Source organism: Canis lupus, chromosome 24 (assembly GCF_048164855.1).
Source record: "Canis lupus baileyi chromosome 24, mCanLup2.hap1, whole genome shotgun sequence".
NCBI classification, from domain to species: Eukaryota; Metazoa; Chordata; class Mammalia; order Carnivora; family Canidae; genus Canis; species Canis lupus.
This window is the reverse complement of record NC_132861.1, coordinates 24,740,785-24,764,304: the sequence shown is the minus strand read 5'-3', so window position 1 is coordinate 24,764,304 and position 23,520 is coordinate 24,740,785. Positions and strand designations below refer to the sequence as shown.

At 34.5% G+C, this 23,520-nt stretch overlaps 1 protein-coding gene across 1 annotated transcript in view; it reads right to left on the bottom strand.

The window, feature by feature from the left end:
- The window catches only part of GALNTL6 (polypeptide N-acetylgalactosaminyltransferase like 6), a 1,159,236-nt gene that overhangs the window by 657,235 nt on the left and 478,481 nt on the right, over positions 1 to 23,520 (bottom strand). The window contains exon 4 of the mRNA XM_072795983.1: positions 1,734 to 1,872. Coding sequence (XP_072652084.1) covers positions 1,734 to 1,872 — 139 coding nt within the window. The remainder of the gene's footprint in view (positions 1 to 1,733; positions 1,873 to 23,520) is intronic.

Genomic DNA, 23,520 nt, shown 5'->3' with positions numbered 1-23,520 from the left:
AGTGTGGGGGTGGGGGAGGAGGTGGATGGAAATTATTCTCTGAGCACATTTATTATGCCAACAATGCAATTTAAAGCATCTTTGATGGTGTGCAATTAAGTATTAAAATTTCTCATAACTAGAAATGTTCTCGGTCAGTGGGAATTACTGTAGATAATTTCAGGTAACTTGGGAATAATTTGGCTAGCTAGAAGGCCTAAACCAATATACAAAGCATTCAGTTTAGGCAAAAATTGATTTGTTTTCACATTAATCCTCTGCTTAACTATATCAGGAAATTCAAATTCACATAAGACCTGAGAAGGAAACCAGTATTTCTTTAATATTTTAAAATAAATTTATAAATACACAACATGGCAACTAAAAACTGATCCACCAAACCTTAATTTACTGATTTTTTTTGAAAGGGTTAATTATTTTTGCACTAAATTAAGAGTTTTGTTGTACATTACTGGTTTGATTTAAGTTACCATCTCTATTTTCATTAGTAGCGCTTATTTTTTAAAGATTTACTTCTTTATTTATTTATTTAATTTGAGCGAGATAGAGTGCAGGGGAAGGAGCAAAGGAAGAGGGAGTGAGAGAATCTCAAGCAGACTCCCTGCCGAGCAGAGAGCCCAACATGGGGCTCTGGATCCCAGGACCTGAACCGAAATCAAGAGTCAGAACCTTAACCAGCTACAGCACCCAGGGGCCCTGCGTTATTTTTATTTTCTCGGAAATTCTTCCTTTCACACCAATGATTCCAAAGGGATATTGAGGTGCAGGTAAGGGTAAACATATTAGCACAATTGGATAGATTTATCCAATATGTATGGCAATTCTACAAACTCCAAATTCTAATCATATAGTATGTTTTTGGCTTACTTTTGGCATTGTATATGCTAACAGGAAAATCATAACAGGCTAAGAAAAAAGTACAGTAAGCAATGTTAAGAGTAGATCGGGGTGAGATTTTAAGAAACTATATATAATTCCATTCTTGCTTCCTTTTGCACATGTTTACGGTTCAGTAAAAACTGAACTCAGTGTTAATTGATAAGCCACAATTTGTAAAGTGATAGGAAACTGAGCAACCAATCATAGCCTTTGGATTATGGATGCATTTATTGTAGGCATTCTTTATGGAAGATGTAGCAATAATGGCACTGAATATGGTTGCGGTGAAAATGAAGTCATATTTATGTGGACAGGTCTGACAGTGCTAATCACCCAAAAAAATCTGCTTTAACATTTACATGATCAAAGGTAAAAATATGGGTAATATCTTAAAATACTTTATTTTAAATGTTGATAATACAGGCAATTCAATGAAAATGTGAATTCAGTTTTAGAAAGCTGGTACTTATTTCCTTTTAACTTTAAAAATTATTCCAAGTTATTTACTTATTTTTAAATTTTATTTATTTATTCATGAGAGACACAGAGAGAGAGAGACTTAGTCATAGGCAGAGGGAAAAGCAGGTTCACCAGAGGAGCCTGATAAAGGACTCAATCCCAGGTCCCCGGGATCACCACCTGAGCTGAAGGCAGTCAACTGCTGAGTGACCCAGGTGTCCCAAATTATTTCAATTTAAATGAAACAAATTTAAGATCATGAAATATAAATGCATTTTTTAAAAATTATTATGGCAAAATTTATAGTTACATATCTTGCTGTGATAAACATTGAATATAATTTTTTAAAAAAGACAAAGAAAACCACTCTGCATGTGGAGCTCACTTATACTCACTTAGCATGGCGAATATCTGGCAGGGACCGCTCCAGAGCAATACTGTTGCTGACAAAAATATTGAAACCATTTTCCCTGTAAGCTGAGTCATCACGGTCCTCTTCAGTGAGGGGGTAAGGTTTCCCATGCTCACCTTTCCCTAGCAGAAGAAAACAAAATGCGATTATCATCTCTACAAAAAACATTTAATTTTCCAGAATAGATAGGAGAGTTAAATCACTTCTGTAGTCACCTGTTACGATGCTCCACAGAAGCTTATAAGAACATATTGATTGATTTTACGATTCTTTTTTTTTTTTTTAAGATTTTATTAATTTGTTCCTGAGAGACAGAGAGAGAGGCAGAGACAGAGGCAAAGGGAGAAGCAGGCTCTCTGTGGGGATCCCAGTGTGGGATTCAATCCCAGGATCCCAGGATCACGACCTGAGCCAAAGGTAGATGCTCAACCACTGAGTCACCCAAGTATCCCAACATAGCAAACAACATCAAAGTAGAAAGTAGAATCATCTTCCAGAGAGAGCCACTGTGAAGATTTTAAGTGTATGTTTTGTAACATCTGTGTGCAGCTTGTAATAAACACATTGTCTTATAACTTGATTTTATCCAACTTAATTGTACAAAAAGCCATATTTTCATTTACTTCCAATGGTTGATTTTATTTCATTATATCCCAATTTGCACATTCCATGCTATTTCTAATTCTCCCTATTAAAACAATGTTGAAACAAACATCTTTGTTTATATATTCCTAGTTATGTATTTTTGGAAGAGGAAGGGTAATTCCTACAAATAGAATTTTGAATTTCTGTAGGGTAACTTCTGATAATTTTCACACATCTTCAGAAGCATTGGATAATATTTTGACATTTACTGGTGAAATATATATTATTCATACTTTAGTTTACTTTCTCTTGATTACTTATAAAATTAATAATTTCGGGATCCCTGGGTGGCTCAGTGGTTTAGCACCTGCCTTTGGCTCAGGGCACAATCCTGGAGTCCCGGGATCAAGTCCCACATTGGGCTCCCTGCATGGAGCTTGCTTCTCCCTCTCCTGTGTGTCTGCCTCTCTCTCTGTTCTCTATGTCTGTCATGAATGAATAAAATCTTAAAAAAATTAATAATTTCTTATGCATTTATCATTTTTATGTTTTACATTGTAAAATGTTCAGAGTTTACAAACAATTTTTTGTTTTTAAAACAAATTTTATATTATCTTTATTAAAGTTATTTTTTGGTTTTCAGAATAATTTTTATATTGTGTTTATTAAAGCTTTATTAATTATATATATTCTAAATATTTTCTAAGTTTACATTTAAATAGTTTTATTTAAATCTAATTTAAGACTTCTGGTTTCCAATTCTGCATGCAAGAAGCTTGGAAGTTACTACTCCATCCTAACAACAAGTACAAAGCTGAACAGACTAAAAAAATCAACAACTCTTCTTGGCCCATAAGAGACGAAAGGATATAGGGCAAACAGCTGCCCCCAAAGTATAGGGATTTGAGGCTTCACAGGGCAGGGACTCAGAAGTATAAGCCACTTGGGAACCAGTACCTGGGTAGGAAAATCTAACAGCAATTGACAAATTGCTGGAGGTTCAGTTAAGTCTGAGTGTTAAAAAGTGCAGAGCTGGGGTGTTACCAGAGCCTAACTAATCTGGGGGAAGAGAAATACCCAACTCTAACCCACTCTAACCATCCTGTCCAACCAAAAAAGGAGAGAAGAATCCTGAGAAAATATGACATTCACAGTCCAGAGGCATAGGCTCACTACAAGACTGAGACCTAAACATAAGACTGTTGAACACATCCTTTCCCTCAATGCCTCAAAATCACATTATAAAAGATCTATTTATAGTAATTCCTTTACCCAGTATATTATGTTTAGTGATCTGAAAAAAATATATAAGGCATACCAAAAGGCAAAAAACACAGTTTGAGGAGAGAGAACAAACATCAGAACCAGCCATAGCTGAGATGTTGGATTTATCAGAAAGAGAATTCATTAAAAAAAAAATTTTTTTTAAGATTTTATTGATTTATTTGAGAGAAAGAAAGAGAGAGAGAGAGAGAGAAAGAGAGAATGAGTGATAGAGAGGGGCAGAAGGAGAGAGAGAGAAGCACACTCCCCACTGAGCAGGAAGCCCAATGTGGAGCTCAATTCTAGGACCCTGAGCTCATGACCTGAGCTGAAGGCAGATGCTTAACCACCTGAGCCAACCAGACACCTCCAGACAGGGAATTTAAAGCAACTATAATTAATATGTTAATGAATCTAATGGGTGAAATAAATAGTGAGCAACAACAGATGGACAAGATAAACAGAGAGATGGAAATTCCACAATGGAACAAAAAAGAAATGTTAGTGATTAAAACAACAACAACAACATTATAACAGAAATGAAGAATGCCTCTGATGGGCTTATTAGTACACTACTCACACTTGAGGAAACAATTTCTGACTTTGAGGATACATTAATAGCCTCCAAAACAAAAAGGCAAACAGGCTGAAACAAAAGAAGAACAGGATATCTAAGGATTGTAGAACAACTATAAGAGGTGTAACATACAGATAATGGGAATAACAGAAGGGGAAGAAAAAGAGAAAGGAAAGAAGAAATATTTGAAATAACAATGACTGAGAATTTCCCCCAAATTAATGTCAGATAGCAAACCACAGATCCAAGAAGCTTAGAGAACACCAGGACAGGACAAATATCAAATAAAACAAAACAAAATTACAAACTACATCTAGGTATATCATTTCCAAATTACATAAAATCAAAGCTAAAGACAAAATCTTGGGCTATCTATACACCCTATCTATACAGGAACAAAAATAATAATTATATCTACTTTCTCTTCAGAAACCATGCAAGAAGAGAGTGAAATGAAATATTTAGAGTTGAGAGGAAAAACAAACAAACACCAATCTAGAATTCTGTATGCTGTGGGATTGTCCTTCAAAGGTAAAGGAGAAATAGACTTTCTCAGACAAACGAAACTGAAGAATTTGTTGCCAGTAGAATTATATTGTAAGAAATTGTTTTAAAAAGTTCTATAGAGAGGAAGAACTTCCAATGTGCACATCAAACCACAGTCGATCATGATAAAAGGCTGGAATGCAACAATCCTCCAGGGCATTTGGGAGAACCTGGCCAGTTATGCAGGCTGGCACAGGAACTCCCTTTACCCTAGATCCTGGCAATGGACCGAGGTGGCTGTCCTCTGTTCCCTTCGGGAGAGATGGACTCTGAGGGCACAGGACAGTGGGTACTCTCCTGCTGCTGGGTGTCTTGCAATTTGTGCAAATCAGTGCCCTCACACCTGCCTCCAGGAGCATCTAGGGTAGTGTAGATTAGGAGACTGTGGTTCAGTACTCCTGGGGAGCTCTTGGGTCTGGAGCTGGAGATCTGGTTGCTTCCATCTTTTATTTTCTTGCTCCACTCCTTGCACCTGGGAGAAGTGGGGCCACTGGAAACAAAGGCCTCACTGGATAAACACCTCATACTGAGCCCAGCACTGGCAAGGGGCAGGGTATCTCCACCCAAGCAGACACTTGAGAATCAATGTGGTAGACCTTCCCCCAAAAGAACTGCTGGAAGAACAAGGGAAGAGCAAGTTTACTGAACAAGCAGCCCTGGAAAGCTCCAGGACTGAGGGAAAATAGTATATAGAACAAGAGATTTTTTTCATTACAATTAATTTATATTTGGATTTAAAATTTTCCAATATTTTTTCACTCTTCCTACTTTAACCACAATATTTTACCAACTCGACATTTTAAGCTTTCTCCTTTTTGACTTTCATATTTCTGTAAATATATGTCATATATATTCTTCATTATTGGATTCCCTTCAACATGTTTAATTTAATTTTGGTAGATATATGACTTATGGATTTTTGTTTTTTCCTCTCTTATTTTGTTTTATAATGGTGGAAATTAGTACCCTCTAACACATGGACTGAAATACACCCAGAACCAAGTGGAACACTGAGTTGGTTCATTCTGTGAGACTATGTTCTCTCTTCCTTCCAATTCTGCCCTCCTCTTTTATCTTGTTTCTGTTTTTGTGGTCCATGTTGAGTCTCTATACAAGTTTTGCTGGTTTACATAAATTTAGAATTGAGCATCTTCTAACATACAGAACAAAATACAATCAGAACCTAGAGGATCACCCTCAAGATCCCCTCAGGGAGATTATATCCTCTTTCCACCACCACTTCCTCACCATCAACCCATTTTATTCCCTTGTTTTCTTTGTTTTTTTCCTTATTCTTACTATTTTGTTTTAAAATTTGTTTTTCACTTTAGTGTCCTTTTGTTTTATTTTGTTCTGTTCTTATTTTTCTTTTATTTTCTGGTTTCTGACCTCTTTGGAATCATCTAGGGGGTATTTTACTTAGGTCGTGGTTGATATTTTTAACTCTGCTCACTCATACCCTGCACTGGACAAAATGGACTAGAAGGAAGAGTTTACCACAAAAGAGAGAATCAGAAGTAATAATCTCTGCCACAGAATTTCTGGATGAGGATTTAAATATAATGTCAGAAATACAATTCAGAAGTGCAATTATAAAATTACTCATGGCTCTGGGGAAAAAAAGCATAAAGGACTTGAGAGATTCTCTTACTGCAGAATTGAGATCTAATCAGGCAGAAATTAAAAATACTTTAAATGAGTATTTAAACTGGATGCTATAACTTGTAGGATAAATGAAGTGGAAGAGAGAGTGAGTGAACCATTTACCATTCAAATGGTCCTCAAAGGAAAGCTGGGGTAGCAATCCTCATATCAGATAAATCAAAGTTTATCCCAAAGACTGTAGTAAGAGATGAAGAGGGACACTCTGTCATACTTAAAGTGTCTATACAACAAAAAGACCTAAGAATTATGAATATTTATGCCCCTAATGTGGGAGCTGCCAAGTTTATCAATCAATTAATAACCAAAATTAAGACATACTTAGGTAATAATACACTTATACTGGGAGACTTTAACACAGCACTTTGTGCAAATGATAGATATTGTGAGCACAGCATCACCAAAGAATCAAGGGCCTTAAATGATACCCTGCACTGGATGGATTACACAGATATATACAGAACTTTGCATCCGAACTCAACTGGATACACATTCTTCTCAAATGCATGTGGAACTTTCTCCAGAATAGACCATATCCTGGGTCACAAATCAGGTCTCAACTGATGCCAAAAGATTGCAGTTGTCCCCTGCCTATTTTCAGACCACAATGCTTTGAAACTATAACTCAATCACAAGAAGAAATTTGGAAGAAACTCAAACACATGGAGGTTAAAGAGCATCCTGCTAAAAGATGAATGGGTCAACCAGGAAATTTTTTTTTTAATTTATTTTATTTTATTTATTTATGATAGGCACACAGTGAGAGAGAGAGAGAGAGAGAGGCAGAGACACAGGCAGAGGGAGAAGCAGGCTCCATGCACCGGGAGCCCGACGTGGGATTCGATCCCGGGTCTCCAGGATCGCGCCATGGGCCAAAGGCAGGCGCTAAACCGCTGCGCCACCCAGGGATCCCGGGTCAACCAGGAAATTAGAGAAGAATTAAAAAGATTCATAGAAACTAATGAAAGTGAAGATACAACTGTTCAAGTCTTTGGGAGACAGCAAAAGCAGTCCTAACAGGGAAATACATCGCAATACATGCATCCCTCAAAAAATTGAAAAAAAAAAAAAAAAAAAAACAACTCAAAAACACAAGCTAACCTTGCACCTAAAGGAACTGGATGGAGAAAGAACAGAAAATAAAGCCTAAACCAAGCAGAAGAGAGACAATAAATATTAGAGCAAAACTGAATGGAATAGAGGCCTGAAGAACTGTAGGACAGATCAACAAAACCAGGAGCTAGTTGTTTGAAAGAATTAATAAGGTAGACAAACCCCTAGCCAGCCTTATTAAAAAGAAAAGAGAGCAGACTCAAATTAATAAAATCATGAATGAAAGGACCAATACCAAGGAAATACAAACGTTTTTAAAAACATATTATGAGCAACTATATGCCAACAAATTAGGCAATCTGGAAGAAATGGATGCGTTTTTGGAAAACCACAAATTACCAAAACTGGAACAGAAAGAAATAGAAAACTTGAACAGGCCAATAACCATCAAGGAAATTGAAGCAGTCATCAAAAACTTCCCAAGACACAAAAGTTCAGGGCCAGAGGGCTTCCCAGGGGAATTCTACCAAACATTCAAAGAAGAAATAATACCTATTCTACTAAAGTTGCTTCAAAGGATAGGAATGGAGGGAATACTTCCAAACTCATTCTATGAGGCCAGCATTACCTTGATCCCAAAAGCAGACAAAGACTCCACCAAAAAGAAGAATTGTAAATCAATATCCTTGATGGAAATGGAGGTAAAAATTCTCACCAAGATACTAGTCAGTAGGATCCAACAGTACATTAAGAGGATTATTCATCACAACCAAGTGGGAGTTTTCCCTGGGATGCAAGGCTGGTCAACACTCGTAAAACATTTAACATGACAGATCACATCAATAAGAGAAAAAACAAGAACCATATGATCTTCTCGCTAGATGCAGAGAAAGCATTTGATAAAATACAGCCTCCATTCCTTTTTTTTTAAAAAAAAAGATTTTATTTATTTATTCATGAAAGACACACACACAGAGAGAGAGAGAGAGGTAGAGACACAGGCAGAGGGAGAAGCAGGCTCCAAGCAGGGAGCCTGACGTGGGACTCGATCCCAGGTCTCCAGGATCATGGCCTGGGCTGAAGGTGGTGCTAAACTGCTGAGCCACCTGGGCTGCCCTACAGCCTCCATTCTAATTGAAACTCTTCAAAGTGTAGGGATAGAGGGAACATTCCTCAATATCATAAAAGCCATTTATGAAAGGCCCACAATGAATATCATTCTCAATATGGAAAAATAGAGCTTTTCCCCTAAGATAAGTAATATGACATGAATGTCCACTCTCACCACTGTTATTCAACATAGTACTATAAGTCCTAGCCTCAGCAATCAGACAACAAAAAGAAATAAAAGGCATTCAAATTGGCAAAAAAGAAGTCAAACTCTCCCTCTTCGCAGATGACATGAAATTGTATATAGAAAACCCAAAGACTCCACCCCAAGATTGCTAGAACTCATACAACAATTCAGAAATATGGCAAGATACAAAATCAATGCACAGAAATCAGTGGCATTTCTATACACTAACAAGGAGACTGAAGAGAGAGAGATTAGGAATCAATCCCATTTACAATTGCACCCAAAACCATACCTAGGAATAAACCTAACCAAAGAGGTGAAGGATCTATACTATAAAAACTACAGAACACTTCTGACAGAAATTGAGTAAGACATAAAGAGATGGAAAAACATTCCAAGCTCATGGATTGGAAGAATAAATATTGTGAAAATGCCTATGCTACCCAAGGGAATTTACATGTGCAACGCAATCCTATCAAAATACCACAGACTTTGTTCAAAGAGTTGGAACAAATAACCTTAAGATTTGTATGGAATCAAAAATCAGCCATTTGTATGGCTATCCTGAATAGCCAGAGGAATATTGAAAAAGAAAACCAATGCTGAGAAAATCACAATGCCTGATTTCAAGCTATATTACAAAGCTGTGATCATCAAGACAGTGTGGTACTGGCACAAAAAAAGACACAGAGGGCAGCTCTGGTGGCTCAGCAGTTTAGCACTGCCGTCAGCTTGGGGCCTGATCCTGGAGACTCAGGATTGAGTCCCACATCGGGCTCCCTGCATGAAGCCTACTTCTCCCTCTGCCTGTGTCTCTGCCTCTCTCTCCCTTTTTGTCTCTCATGAATAAATAAATAAAATCTAAAAAAAAAAAAAAAAAGAAAAAGACACAGAGATCAATGGAGCAGAACAGAGAACCCAGAAATGGGCACTCAACTCTATGGTCAACTAATATTCAACAAAGCAGGAAAGAATATCCACTGGACAAAGGACAGTCTCTTCAATAAATGGTGTTGGAGAAATTGGACAGCCACATGCAGAAGAATGAAACTGGACCATTCCTTTACACCATATACAAAGGTAAACTCAAAATGGTTGAAAGATCTAAATGTGAGTCAAGAATGCCTCAAAATACCAGAGAACACAGGCAACAAACTTTTGAACTTGGCCAGAGCAACTTCTTGCAAAATGCATCTATGAAGGCAAGGAAAACAAAAGCAAAAATGAACTCTTGGGACTTCATCAAGATAAAAAGTTTCTGCACTACAAAGGAAACAGCAAAACTAAAAGACAACCTACAGAATGGGAGATATTTGCAAATGACATATCAGATAAAGGGCTAGTATCCAAGATCTATAAGAACTTATCAAACTCAATTCCCAAGAAACAAACAAACAATCCAGTCATGAAATGGACAGAAGAGATGAAGAGAAATTTCTCCAAAGAAGACCTACACATGGCCAAAAAGTACATGAAAAAATGCTCCACATTACTTGCCATCAGGGAAATACAAATCAAAGCCACAATGAGATACCACCACACAGCAGTGAGAATGATGAAGATTAACAAAACAGGAAACAACAAATGTTGGAGAGGATGTGGAAAAGGGTGAACCCTCTTGCACCATTGGTGGGAATGCAAACTGGTACAGCCACTCTGGAAAACAATGTGGAGGTCTCTCAAGAAGTTAAAAATACAGCTATCTTATAACTCAGCAATTGCACGACTGGATATTTACCCCAAAGATACTGATGTAGTGAAATGTCAGGTGACCCGCACCCCAATGTTCATAGCAGCAGTGTCCACAATAGCCAAGCTGTGGAAGGAGCCTTGGTGACTTTCAACAGATGAATGGATAAAGAAGATGTGGTCTATGTGTATAATGAAGTATTACTCAGCCATCAGAAAGGATGAATACTCACCATTTGCTTCCATATGGATGGAACTAGAGGGTGTTATGCTGAGTGAAATAATTTAATCAGAGAAAGACATCATATGGTTTCACTCATACGTGGAATATAAGAAATAATTAAATGGATTATAAAGAAAAGGAGGGGAACTGATTGGGGAAAAATTAGAGTGGGAGACAAACCATGAGAGACCCCTAACTCTGGGAAACAAACAAAGGAGTACAGAGGGGAGGTAGGTGGGGTATGGGATAACTAGGTGATGGGCACTGAGGAGGGCATTTGATGGGATGAGTGCTGGGTGTCATATGATATGTTGGTAAATTGAATTTAAATTCGAAAAAAAAATAAATGTTCTATAGAGAGAAGGAAAAATGATACAGATGAGAAATTTGTAATTTATATCTACATAAAGAAAGGGAAAATATCATGGAGGAATAAAGGAAGATAAAAATAAAACCTTTTTACTTTTCTTAATTGATATAGAAGTTTGTTCAAAATATAGTACCAACATTAGATTACATTATGTATGCATATGCATATATATAGATATGTAAGTGTATGCATATATTGTATCGTATCATATATGCACACACTTTTAAATGTTTATATAAAAACAATATGAATGGCAACAATGACACAATGGATGGGAGGAAGGTATTAGGATTATTACTATTTTTTTTTATTATGAGGTATACATACTACCCGGGAAGTAGTATAGTGTTACTTGAAAGTGGACTCAGATTATCTGTAAATATATAATGCAAACACTTAAAAAGTAAGAAAAAAAGTAGAACTGACAAGCTAAGAAAAGAGAAAAATGGAATCCTGTAAAATACTCAGTTGAAAACCACAAAAGACAGGGAAAAAAGTGGAAGACAACAATGGAACAATGAACAAGAATAGCAAATAGAAAAGTAATGAATATGATAGATAGTAAACAAACCATATTAAAAAATCACTTTAGGATCTCTGGGTGGCGCAGAGGTTTAGCGCCTGCCTTTGGCCCAGGGCGTGATCCTGGAGTCCCCTGATTGAGTCCCACATGGGGCTCCCTACATGGAACCTGCTTCTCCCTCTGCCTGTGTCTCTGATTCTCTCTCTCTCTCTGTGTCTCTCATAAATAAATAAATAAATAAAATCTTGAAAAAAAACACTTTAAATGTCAGTGGTCTAAATGTACACCAATTAAAAGAAAAATTGTCAGAATGGATAAAAAGAAATCTAGCTTAAGATTTTTTCCAACTAGGTGATACTTCTTCTTTCATAGTTTATTTACATAGCATATTTATAAATAAGTCCTTTCTTTTCCCAATATTATTTTTTAAATTCATTCATGAATTCAGAGTTTTATTAACATTTTGTTTTTGTTTTGTCCATCAAAATTTTGAACCATCTGGAACTTGTGAGAAATGAAGAAAGTATCACATATAATTTTTCACAAATGGTTAGGATGGTAGAGGAACTAATTTTTTATTAAACAACTTGTCTTTTCCTTTTTTGCTTTAAAATGCCACTTGTAAAATTTCACACATTTTGTTGGCATATTTAGGGACTTCCACAATGTTCCTCTTTTTTGTCGATTCTTACAATGGAACATTGGTGGCAACACATTTTAATATTTGGCAGAGCCATTTCTCACTGATCATCTTCTTTTTCAGAAGAATGCCGCATGTTTATTTTTCTTTGTGAACTATACACTCATTTTACTATTTAATAAAATGGTCATTTTGGAGTTTGTTTTGAGATTAGACTGAATTTATTAGTCCATCCTTGGAGAAGCAATATTTTTGTATATCTTAACAGTTTTTCATAACTTTTGCCCTTGGATCTCAGTGGCATTTCACACAATTTTTTTAGTCCAAGCCTTTTTTCTTAAGTTTTTCTAGGTATTTTTCTTCATCCTACTATTAGCACATCCTTTCTCCTATTATATTTTCTAAACGGCATACACTAAAGCCAGTGCTTTTTATAATTATTTGTTAACCAGTCATCTTACTAAACTTTTTCTAAAAAAAGAAAAAAACTACACACACACACACATATTTATCTTGGGTGTTTTCAAGGTACACATAATTTTATTTCAGATAAAAATATTTTTCTTAAAGATTTATTTTTTTAGAGAGAGAGAGAGACTGACTGCATGAGCTGAGGGAGGGGCAGAGGAGAGAGAAACCTCAAACAGATCCTACTGAGCTCAGACCCTGTCGTGTAGCTCCATTCCAGGACACTGAGATCATGACCTGAGTAGAAATCAAGAGCTGATGTTTAACCGCCTGAGCTATCCAGGCGCCCCTCAAATAATGTTTATTCTCCCCTCTTCCTCCTTTCTTCATGTGTATCATTTTCATATTTCTTGTCTTATTCTATAGTTAACAATAAATAACATTGGTGTCAACATGTACTTACTCAGGTTATGATCTAATGTGATTGCTGCTAAACATTGCACATGAGTATGTGTGTGTGTGTGCATGAGAATATGTGGCTATAACTTCTCACGGTTTTTTTTTTTTTAAGATTTTATTTATTTATTCATGAGAGAAAGAGAGGCAGAGACACAGGCAGAGGGAGAAAGCAGGCTCCATGCAGGGAGCCTGATGTGGGACTTGATCTAGGGTCTCCAGGACCATGCCCTGGGCTGAATGTGGTGCTAAACCGCTGAGCCACTGGGGCTACCCCTATAACTTCTCATGTTAAGAAGGAATACTTCTAGTGCTTTTTCAATAAAGGTAGTGTTTCATTAATAGAATATGCAAGCTTACCAAATTATTTTTCAAAATTTTATGAGTTTTTTATGTTTTCACCACATTAACCTTTGTTTTTGCAATATTATTTGTTTTTAATCATTGAAATGTGTTGAGTTTTGTTGATATTGTTGTTAGGAAATTCAACTTCTGCGTCAGTAATCCCTCAAACAAAAGTGAAAGCTTTTAGCTTTTTTAATTAGCATCTAGCTTCTTCACTAATGACATTAACCTCAGCAGTTGTGACAGCCAATATCAAACAGCTGCAGATTGATAAGGAATTATATGCTCAAGAAGCAGACTGAAAATATCTCCAATTTTAAGACAGAGAAACACATATTTTTAAGTGTTTCACTTTGGGCATCAAAAAAGAATATACTGGATCTTGTCTTTTTTTCTGTTATCTCTTAGGATCAAATACCAGTTGCTTTTTTAACCTGAAAGGGAAGTAAATGAGTAAGTCAGTTAGAAATTTCATTTGCACAACACCTAATTATTGAGCATCCATTATGGACTAAGTACTGTGTTAAATCATTTTATGAACATTTTCTGATGCAACACTATGAAATAAACATGTTCTACCCATGTTACATGTAAGTAACCAAAAAGGAGACCACATTTTCAATAAGGATTTCCACAATCAGGAATTGGCTGGTTTTTTAAAGAGATCTAAACTTTTAAAATATCTAAATCTCTCTCAGTGGAGAGAGGCCAAATACTAGAGAAGGTCTTTTGACCTTATATATATTCTCTGGCATGAACTGGATTTATATGCATTCTATGAATCCTATTTAATAAGAACATCACATTGCCCAGTAGTCTTTATTTTCTTTAATAAATTTTTATTTTTTTTTAAATTTATATGTCCTAAGTGAAATGTATACATGCAGCCAAGGTTTCTTTTCAGTAATTTTTGTAGAGATTTTTTTAGTGCCCAGCTTTTAGATTTAGCCACTTTAAGACTACAAATATAAATTGTAAACCTACACATTCATTAAAACACCTGCCAATCAAAGGGAAATTCATTTTCTCTGTACAACAACATAGTCTTCAAATTGATAAATCTCCTGAGACAAGGCTTTTCAAATGAATAAGTGACACTCTAGAGTGATAAAACAAAACTTGTGAGTAACCAGTGATAGCATACTAGAAATTTCTTCATTGCAGTTGTGAGAATAGGTTTTAAAATTTTATGTTCTTATGCACAGAGCCTGCAGTTTTTACTGCAAATGCTACTAACTCATCTTAAGTTTTAATATAGAAAGCCTCAGGGACAGTCACATCTCATGTGGTTTAAGATTTCTTCTGTAAAACAACAAAACAAAACAGCAAAAAACTCCAAACAAATCAACAAAAAAAGATGTATGTCGAAAAATAATTTATTATTCAAAGGTATTTCAAGTGATTATTTGTCTACAGATTTACCTATTTAACGTTTTAAAAATTCTAATATACCATTTCGTTATCAATTGCAAATTCAAATTAGTCCTTTACTTGAAGTGTAAGAAATAGTGTACTGTCTACTACGTTTAAAATAGCATAAAAAGGGGCACCTGCATGACTCAGTTGGTTAAGTCCCACTCAGTTTGGGCTCGGTTATGATCTCCAGGGACCTATGTGACATGGGATCAAGCTCTGCATCCGGTTCTGTGCTCAGTGCAAACTCTGTCCTTTTCCTGTCCTCTTTGCCCCTCCCCCAACCCAAATAATACATAAATAAATAAATAAATAAATAAATAAATAAATAAATAATAATAAAATCTATGAAACAGTACGAAAGGTATAAGTGAAATATTTTAAAGACCCAGGTATAAAAAATTAATACATCTACATGTATAGCTAATAAGCAGAAAAATTTGATCTTACAAATATGTATCTGTGTATCTATACTATATTCAAGGCATATAGTAGAATTTATTATGGAAATTAGGTTAGTCTCATAGTGCACCTGGTGTTTATCCTCCAGATGAAATGATATTTCATTTAGTCGGGCATACATATAGATTGGTATCATTATTATTTTTATTAATGTTACTGGGTATCCACTACATGCATCACTGGATATGGAAAGAGAAAACGTGTGTAGACCCCTAGCCTGAAATAGCTAGAAATATACTCTGACTATTAAGATATGGTCTCCTATGAACTGAACGTTTGTGTATGTAAAATTCTTATGTTGGAATCCTTAACTCCAGATGTGAGGGCATTTAGAGATGAGGCCTTTTGGAGGTGATCAGCCTGTGAGATTAGGACATGAATGGCATTAGTGCCCTAATAAAAGAGACCCAGAGATCTCCCTTGCTCTCTCTCCAGACACAAAATTTACTGGTGCCTTAATTTTGAACTTCCCAGCCTCCAGAATTGTGAAAAATAAATTTCTGTTGTTTATAAACCATTGAGTCAATGGTATTTTGTTATAACAGCCCAAACAGACTAAGTCAGGGCAAAACTGTAAAACAACTGTTGTGAAAAGGAAGCATGGTATTTGTGGAAGTGAATGAATTGGACAATAAACCATATAAGGGTTTTGAAACTGTGGCAAACCGAGGAAATTTATATGTCTTGGAAACTCCAACTAAGAAGAGGGAATTTACAGCTCAAACTTGAAGGATTGAGGAAGATTTACATTATTTTAAGGGGTCTTGGGATGGGGAAAGTACATAAGAACTGAAGTAAATGAATTTGTACAGATGGAATTGTTGAAACATACTGTTTGGAAAATTATCAATAAACCTATCTAAATAGATTGAATTCTCATTATATAAAATACTGAAAAATAAAGTAGGTTTTTGTCAGAGGAAAAAAAATTCTAGTGATAGTTTAAGGTACTTAAACTTTTTCTTAGAAGTAATTAGAGTACAAGAATAACATAAGAAAAATGTTTTAACATTTTTCCTGAGGGGCTTAAGGATCAGCAGTTGGAACACTCAACAATATATAGAGTCAGGCCTTTGCAAATATAATTTCTTGGAAAGATTTTTCATAATCAACCCATCTTAAATCATCATACCAAGCACTTTTTTGCCCTATTTCCCAATTCTACCTTATTTTTACCATGCATTGCTTTTCTACCATACAGTTCTATCCTAACTTTATTAATTGACCATCCCCTCATGGGGGTGTAAGCTCCATGAAAGCAGGGATTATTTTTGCTGTTCTCTATAATGTCCCCAGAACCTAGTAGAGTGCCTGCTACACAGTTAATATTTAATAAATATTTTAAATGACTTATCAATACTAAAGTGATACGATTTGGGCTTATTACCCAATGGAAATAATTTTATTTATTTATTTATTTATTTATTTATTTATTTATTTATTTATTTATTCAAAACTGCATATTAAGCATCTATTCTGAGATGGGGCTAGGAATTTAACGATGAATATCACAGTTACTACCTTTAACATCATGGCTAAGAGAAGGAAGTAAAAACATCATTGTTATTGAAAATACAAATGTAGGGGTTCCTGGGTGGCTCATTCAGTTAAGTGTCTGCCTTCTGCTCTAGTCATGATCCGGGATCCCGAGATCAAGCCTGAATTGGGCTCTCTGTTCAGCAGGGAGCCTGCTTCTCCCTTTGTCCCTCCCCCAGCTCATGCTTGTGCACGTGCTCTCTCTCTTTCTCTCTGAAACAAACAAATACAATTAAAAATTTTAAATTAATAAATTAAATAAATACAAATGTAATAATCTATAAGATCATTGAGGGATAGGACTGTGTTTGGATATTTTTAGGTCAGGAAATATTAGCATAATACTTATCATATGATTTGTCCCCCAAAGTACCTGTGAAATGAATAAATGGAGAAATGAATTAACGCACTTCATATTATGAAAAGGATAGAGGATGTATCTCAGTGGGATCTTTCAGCAGACAGGGAAGGCAGCAGGGAAGAATGCAGAAAGAAGTGCCACAGAGAGATTGTGGTAATTAGAAATTCTAACTCTGGTTTGGTATGGTTGGAGTGTGGTTTTTATAAGATAGAGCAATAAAAGACATGGTTGGAAACTCCCCCAGTCCCTAGCAGAGGTTGAAAATCTCTGATTTTGCCTAATTCTGAAAGTGATAAAAGTCCTAATCAAAGTGAAGTATAGTAAATCAGTAATCCATACTGAAATCTCTAAGTAATGATAAAAAAATCATCCAGGAATGTATAACACAAAGTCTAACAGAATAAAAAATAATAAAACAAAAATAAAATAATAAGGAAAAATTAAAGTAAAAATACAGTCACAAAAAAGTAGAAAAGAATAAGTTAAAGATTATACAACAAATGAGACATATAGAAACCAAATAGCAAATGAAATAGATTAATTCTTTAAAAGAAACTTACCAACATTAACAAGAAGACATTTAGTATCAAAATAGTCCTGTATCTGTTTAAAATTTTTTTCTTTTCTTAAATTTACATTAAATATTTTCTGAACAAATAAAAGGCATATTTTATCTTTTTAAGTTTATTTCCCAAACATATTGAGATATAATTAACATATAGCTTGTGTAAGTTTAATGTATACAATATGTTGATTTTTTTATACTTATATAATGAGAAATTCTTATACCATCTCATTAGCTAAGACCTCTATCACCTTTTCTTTTTTGTAGTAAGAATGTTTAAGATCTACTCTTTCAAATATGTTTACAATATCATTAACTATAATCACTTGAGATCCCCAGAACCTATTAATCCTATAACTGGAAATTCATACCTTTTGATCAACATCTCCCCACTTCCCTAACTCCCCCAGTCCCTAGCAGTTACCATTCTACTCTATATTTCTATTAGTTTGGTGTTTTCAGATTCCATATGTAAGTGATACCATACTATATTTGTCCTTCTCTGTCTGACTCACTACACTTAGCATTTACAATGGGTTATTATTTAGCCAGAGAAAGGAGGAAATTTTTACAACAACATGGATTGACCTTGAGGGCATTATGCTTAAAAAATTTTGAAAACTCCAGGCCCCCATGGATTCACTGATGAACTTTTCTAAACATTAAAATGATAAATGGTATCATTTTTCTACACAAAAGTTTAGAAATTAGAGAAACTCTTCATATGAAACCGGTATGAACCTGATATCAAACCAGGCAAGGACATTATAAGAAATAAATATATTAGACCTATGTCTCTTGGGAGTATAAACAGAAAAATCCTTAATAAAGTAGTACAATGAATCTATCAGTATTTTAAAAGACATTATATCGTGACCAATTGGGATTTACTCTAGAAATACAATGTTTGTTTAATATTCAAAATCAATCAATATAACTCACAGTAACAGAATAAAAGAGATAAGCCATATTATTATCTCAGCACAGGCAAAAAAAAGCATTTGAGGGATCCCTGGGTGGCACAGTGGTTTGGCGCCTGCCTTTGGCCCAGGGCGCCATCCTGGAGACCCGGGATCGAATCCCACATCGGGCTCCCGGTGCATGGAGCCTGCTTCTCCCTCTGCCTATGTCTCTACCTCTCTCTCTCTCTCTCACTGTGTGCCTATCATGAATAAAAAAAAAAAAAAAAAAAAAAAAAGCATTTGATAAAACTCAACAACACACTTATAATGGAAATTTTCAATAACCTAAAAATAGAAGGGAACTTTTTTTTAACATGACAAAGGATATTCACAATAAAGATTCAGCAAACATGTATCTTTGGTGAAATATGAGATTGGAAGCAAAACAATAATGTGAAGCATCACTACTTCTATCTATAGTATATTGACACTATCCATTGTGCCTATCAAATGAAATCAGTTATAAAGAAGAAAGAAAAGATAAAGACTGTAAAAGTGGAGTGAAAACTAATATTATGTTCAATAACATTATATGTGTACAGAAAACAAAATTTATAATCTGTAACAATTGATAAAATAATTTGTCAAGATTGTTACTGATAGAGGTCAATCTATAATCAACTCTATTTACTAACAATAAACTTGAAATAAAAATTTTAAGATAGGGATTCCTGTGTGGCTCAGTTGGGTAAGCATCCAACTGGCTCAGGTCACGTTCTCAGAGTCCTGAGACCAAGCACTGCATCAGTCTGCTCTCTGTGTGCAGTCTGCTCCAGATTCTCTTTCCCTCTCCTTCTCCAATCCCCTTTCCTACTCTCCCAACTTGTGACATGGTCTTTCTCTCCCTCTCTTTCTAAAATAAATAAGTCTTAAAAAAGTTAAGTAGGCTTTGAAATCACATGAAAGTATCAAATATTTAAGAATAAACTAATAAATATATGCCTAAGGCCACTCTCCGTACTAAAAGTATAAGGAACACTGCTGGGAGAAATTAATGAAGAAATAAATAATTGGAATGATTCATCATGATCTTGGGTTGGACAATGTCTTTTAAGATGTCATTTCCCCATGAATTGATAATTTACCTAAACCACAGTCCAAATTAAAATCCTGGGAGTTGGTTAATTCTTGTTGCTGGTGGTGTGTGTGAGTGGGGTGAGTATATAGTGAGACGGAAGAGCTCAATGAAAAATGTATATGGAAATTCAAAGAGCCTGAGCTCCCACCATAATATTAAAGAAGATATAGTTGGAGAAAATTAAAACTATACACATTCAGTGATAGAATAAACCAGAACTAATTTGGTTATATAAAAATGATAATATGAACATAAAGATGCATATATGAAAGACATTTAGAAGAACAGTATATAAATATATATATATATGAGAATGTAATCATGATGTAGTAGTTATAACCAATCATTACTGGTAGTAATATTATCTCCATTTTCTGATTATAGACCTGTATTTTAAAAAAGAACAGTGGTTTTTCTAACATATAGAATATGGGTAATTTTTATATTAAAAAACCTTGTGTATTTTTTTTATTTAGCATATAAGGTGTTAAATAACAAGATGTATTTGTATTCATTCTGAGCACTGATCTTTAGAGATAGCATAAATCTATGTGCACAAATTGATGTTGTTGATAAGAATGTAGTATGAAGAAATTTTAAATATTGACTTTAGATACGTTTGTATAGAAACTTAATGTTCTTTTATCTCAGCTTTCGATGTAGGCTTGTGAAAAGGTCTTATTTCCTAATTGTGTCGTTATTCTCTGAATTATCACAAAAAGCTTCATTGTCTAGAGACACCGCAGGAGAAATCATGTTAAGAAATCATGTCAACATCCCAATTAGTTTAAAGCTTATCCAGTTTCATTCATCATTGGTATGTGTTCTACTTATATACATTTAATTATAAGGTTTTTTTAGTCATAATGGACAAATGATAAAAAGTATTTTATAAGTATTTTTTTAAGTCCAAAAGGGATATGTAATTTATATCTCAGAGGATTTCTGCATTTTATCTCTCCCCTTCCTCTTCTCACTTCTTCCTATGGGGAAGTGCTTCATTTAATTCCCAGGCAGTGCATTCCCTGGAAACTGACAACTATTGTTCTTTTTCTTTCTTTCTTTTTTTTTTTTTTGATGGACTCAAACTAAATGGAACATAACTGTCAAATGTGTCTGACTTGGTCTGTTAGTATCTTCCTTTGTGTAAAAATCATAAACTGTCAGAGTGTCATGGATTGGACATTTTTACCACTTCTGAAAAAATGAGGCAATACAATCATGTAGTATTCCATATGCCATTTGAAACATACAGAGAAGTTGAGATAAAATCTATCAAAGAGAGTGGAAAGAAATAGAAAATAAGGAGGCCACTGGTTAAAAGGACAAAATAGAATGAAAGCAGCAAAAGCATAAAAGATTAGAAAAGAAAACAAATGAAGACAAAATTGGGGGTTTTCAATAAACTGATTCCTGTCAGTAATGCAGTATAAGTCTGATTTATAAAATAAAGTTAATTTTGTAATCTGTTATTAGTAACATTGTATACAGCTTAAAGAGAAAATTGAAATTATATTTACCGTATGATGAGAAAAATATAGATTTTGTGATCCTAAATAAGTTCAAGAAAAAAATTATTTGGGTTAAATATTAAGAGGCACCTTGAACTGATCATGGCTTTCAGATGAAGTGAAGGACAAATAGATTTCTCTGTCACATTTAAAGCAGTTTCTAGAGAACAATCTTCAACATCTTATTATATTTTGATTACAAATGATGACAAATACCTTAGAAAAGTATATGCTATTTATAATAAAATTTTACCTGATGCTGAGGGACTAGTGACTTCTTATTCAATAAATTATAAAGAAAGGAGGATGCACGAGAAGAGATGAAAAAATGAAAACAATGTCACTTGCTATCGTCATTCTAGAATAAAAATGCCACAAATAACACATTCTTGGTCAGGGCCAGGGTATTGGAGGAGGGGTCAAGACAGGGATGACTGTTTATCAAACAGACAATAGGGGGCAACTCAAGAAAGACTTGCAACCAAGAATGTATGTAATATTTAATTATTATTTTAAATAGGATTGGATTTACATTTCTATGGAACCAGAAAAGATTTTTAACCTGCTTACTGAAGTATAAATTTCTCTCTCCCTCATGTTGGTAGGAATGGCATGAAAAATTAACAATGATCCATGTCACCGAAACTTCCATTGTTCCAACAACTGGAGCATTCAGGGTGCAGATGCTAGGAATATGCAAATAAAATTCTAGTAAAGTTTTTGAGGGAAAAGATTTTAATAAAATATAGAAGGGCTTTAGATTTAGAGTAATTTCAAAAAGGATGACTAAGTACAAATTCATTGATAACAGAAATATCTATATTTTAAATGAATCATCCTAAAATGTTCATCCTAAAATTTCCTACTGTTTTTCATGTATATTTTATTAAATTTTTCTTCATTTCATAAGAAATTGATTAACTATATCTAGGTAAGGAGCTGTGTTACAAAGGGAACAAATAATTTCTGTTGTGCCAATACACTTCCTGGAATGTAATCTCCTTGGGCTTAGTCCTAATTCCATGCCTTACCCAAGGAATTCTGTTGTTTGGTTGAATCATCATGGCAGTGAGAACTGCAAACAGTTTTTTTTAAAAAACTGGATTTTATCACTATGAACATAGACAAATGCAAGTTTAGCTTATTCTTTGGAAGATCTAGTAAGTCATTCTTTACCTAAATTGTTTCCATGGGACATTTGCCGTCAATAATCTCCTTTTTTTCTACTTAAGGAACAGATTTGTTTTCAGATGTCAAGGAGGTTTTTTTGTCTGTTTATTTTCTTCAAACCATAATGTACATTAGTTCTTTTTCTGAAAAATCATAATCAATCTTTGAAAAGAGGTTAACATACCTAACCTATAAAAGTATTATAATGATTAAATAAACAAATGGGTATTAAAGAGCTTTGCAAACTGTATGGCCAAAATAAAATAAAACTTCTTAGTAAAACATTATCATTTTACAGTGTTCTTCTGTTTAATTCTTTCATATAGACTTTTCCAGCACTAATCTGACCAAAATTTAGATTAAAAACATAAATTGAAAAAAACAAACAAAACATAAATTGTACTTTATTAAAACTAAAACTTTCCAACTGAATTGGAGTACCTCAACTTATTTTATCAACAATTTTCAACTTATTTCCCTTTCATTAGCTGATATTTTGTTATAGGGTTCAATTATACCTCTCAAGGATTTTTTAAGATCTTCGTTGTTTTTATAGAAATTAAAAAAATGTGCTCACCACTAAGCAATAAAGTAAAAATAAAAGGCACTCCAAGTCTTATCATTTATCACCCAAACACTAGTTAAATTTATTTATAAACATTTCTCTTTGAATATATCACAAAATGATTATTTTTGAATGAGTGTATAAAACTTAGGCCATGGTATTTCAATTTTTTTTTTATCATCTCAAAGGATGTTTAACATTCCAACTAAGTTTAAGAATATAAATAAGCTTCCATTAAAATGATGAATTGAACATACACATTTTTTTTCTGCTTTCCTTCTGGAAATTACAGTAAAATGTTAAAAGACAATTAAAAAGGATGTCTGGGTGGCTCAGTCAGTTAAGCCTTTGCCTTCTGCTCAGGTCATGATCTCAGCATTCTCGGATGGAGCCCCATGTTGGGCTCCTTGTTCAGTGGGGACCTGCTTCTCCCTCTATCTCTGCCCTTCCCCCCATTCATGCTCTCTCTTGCTATCTCTCTCTCTGTCTACAATAAATAAATAAAGCCTT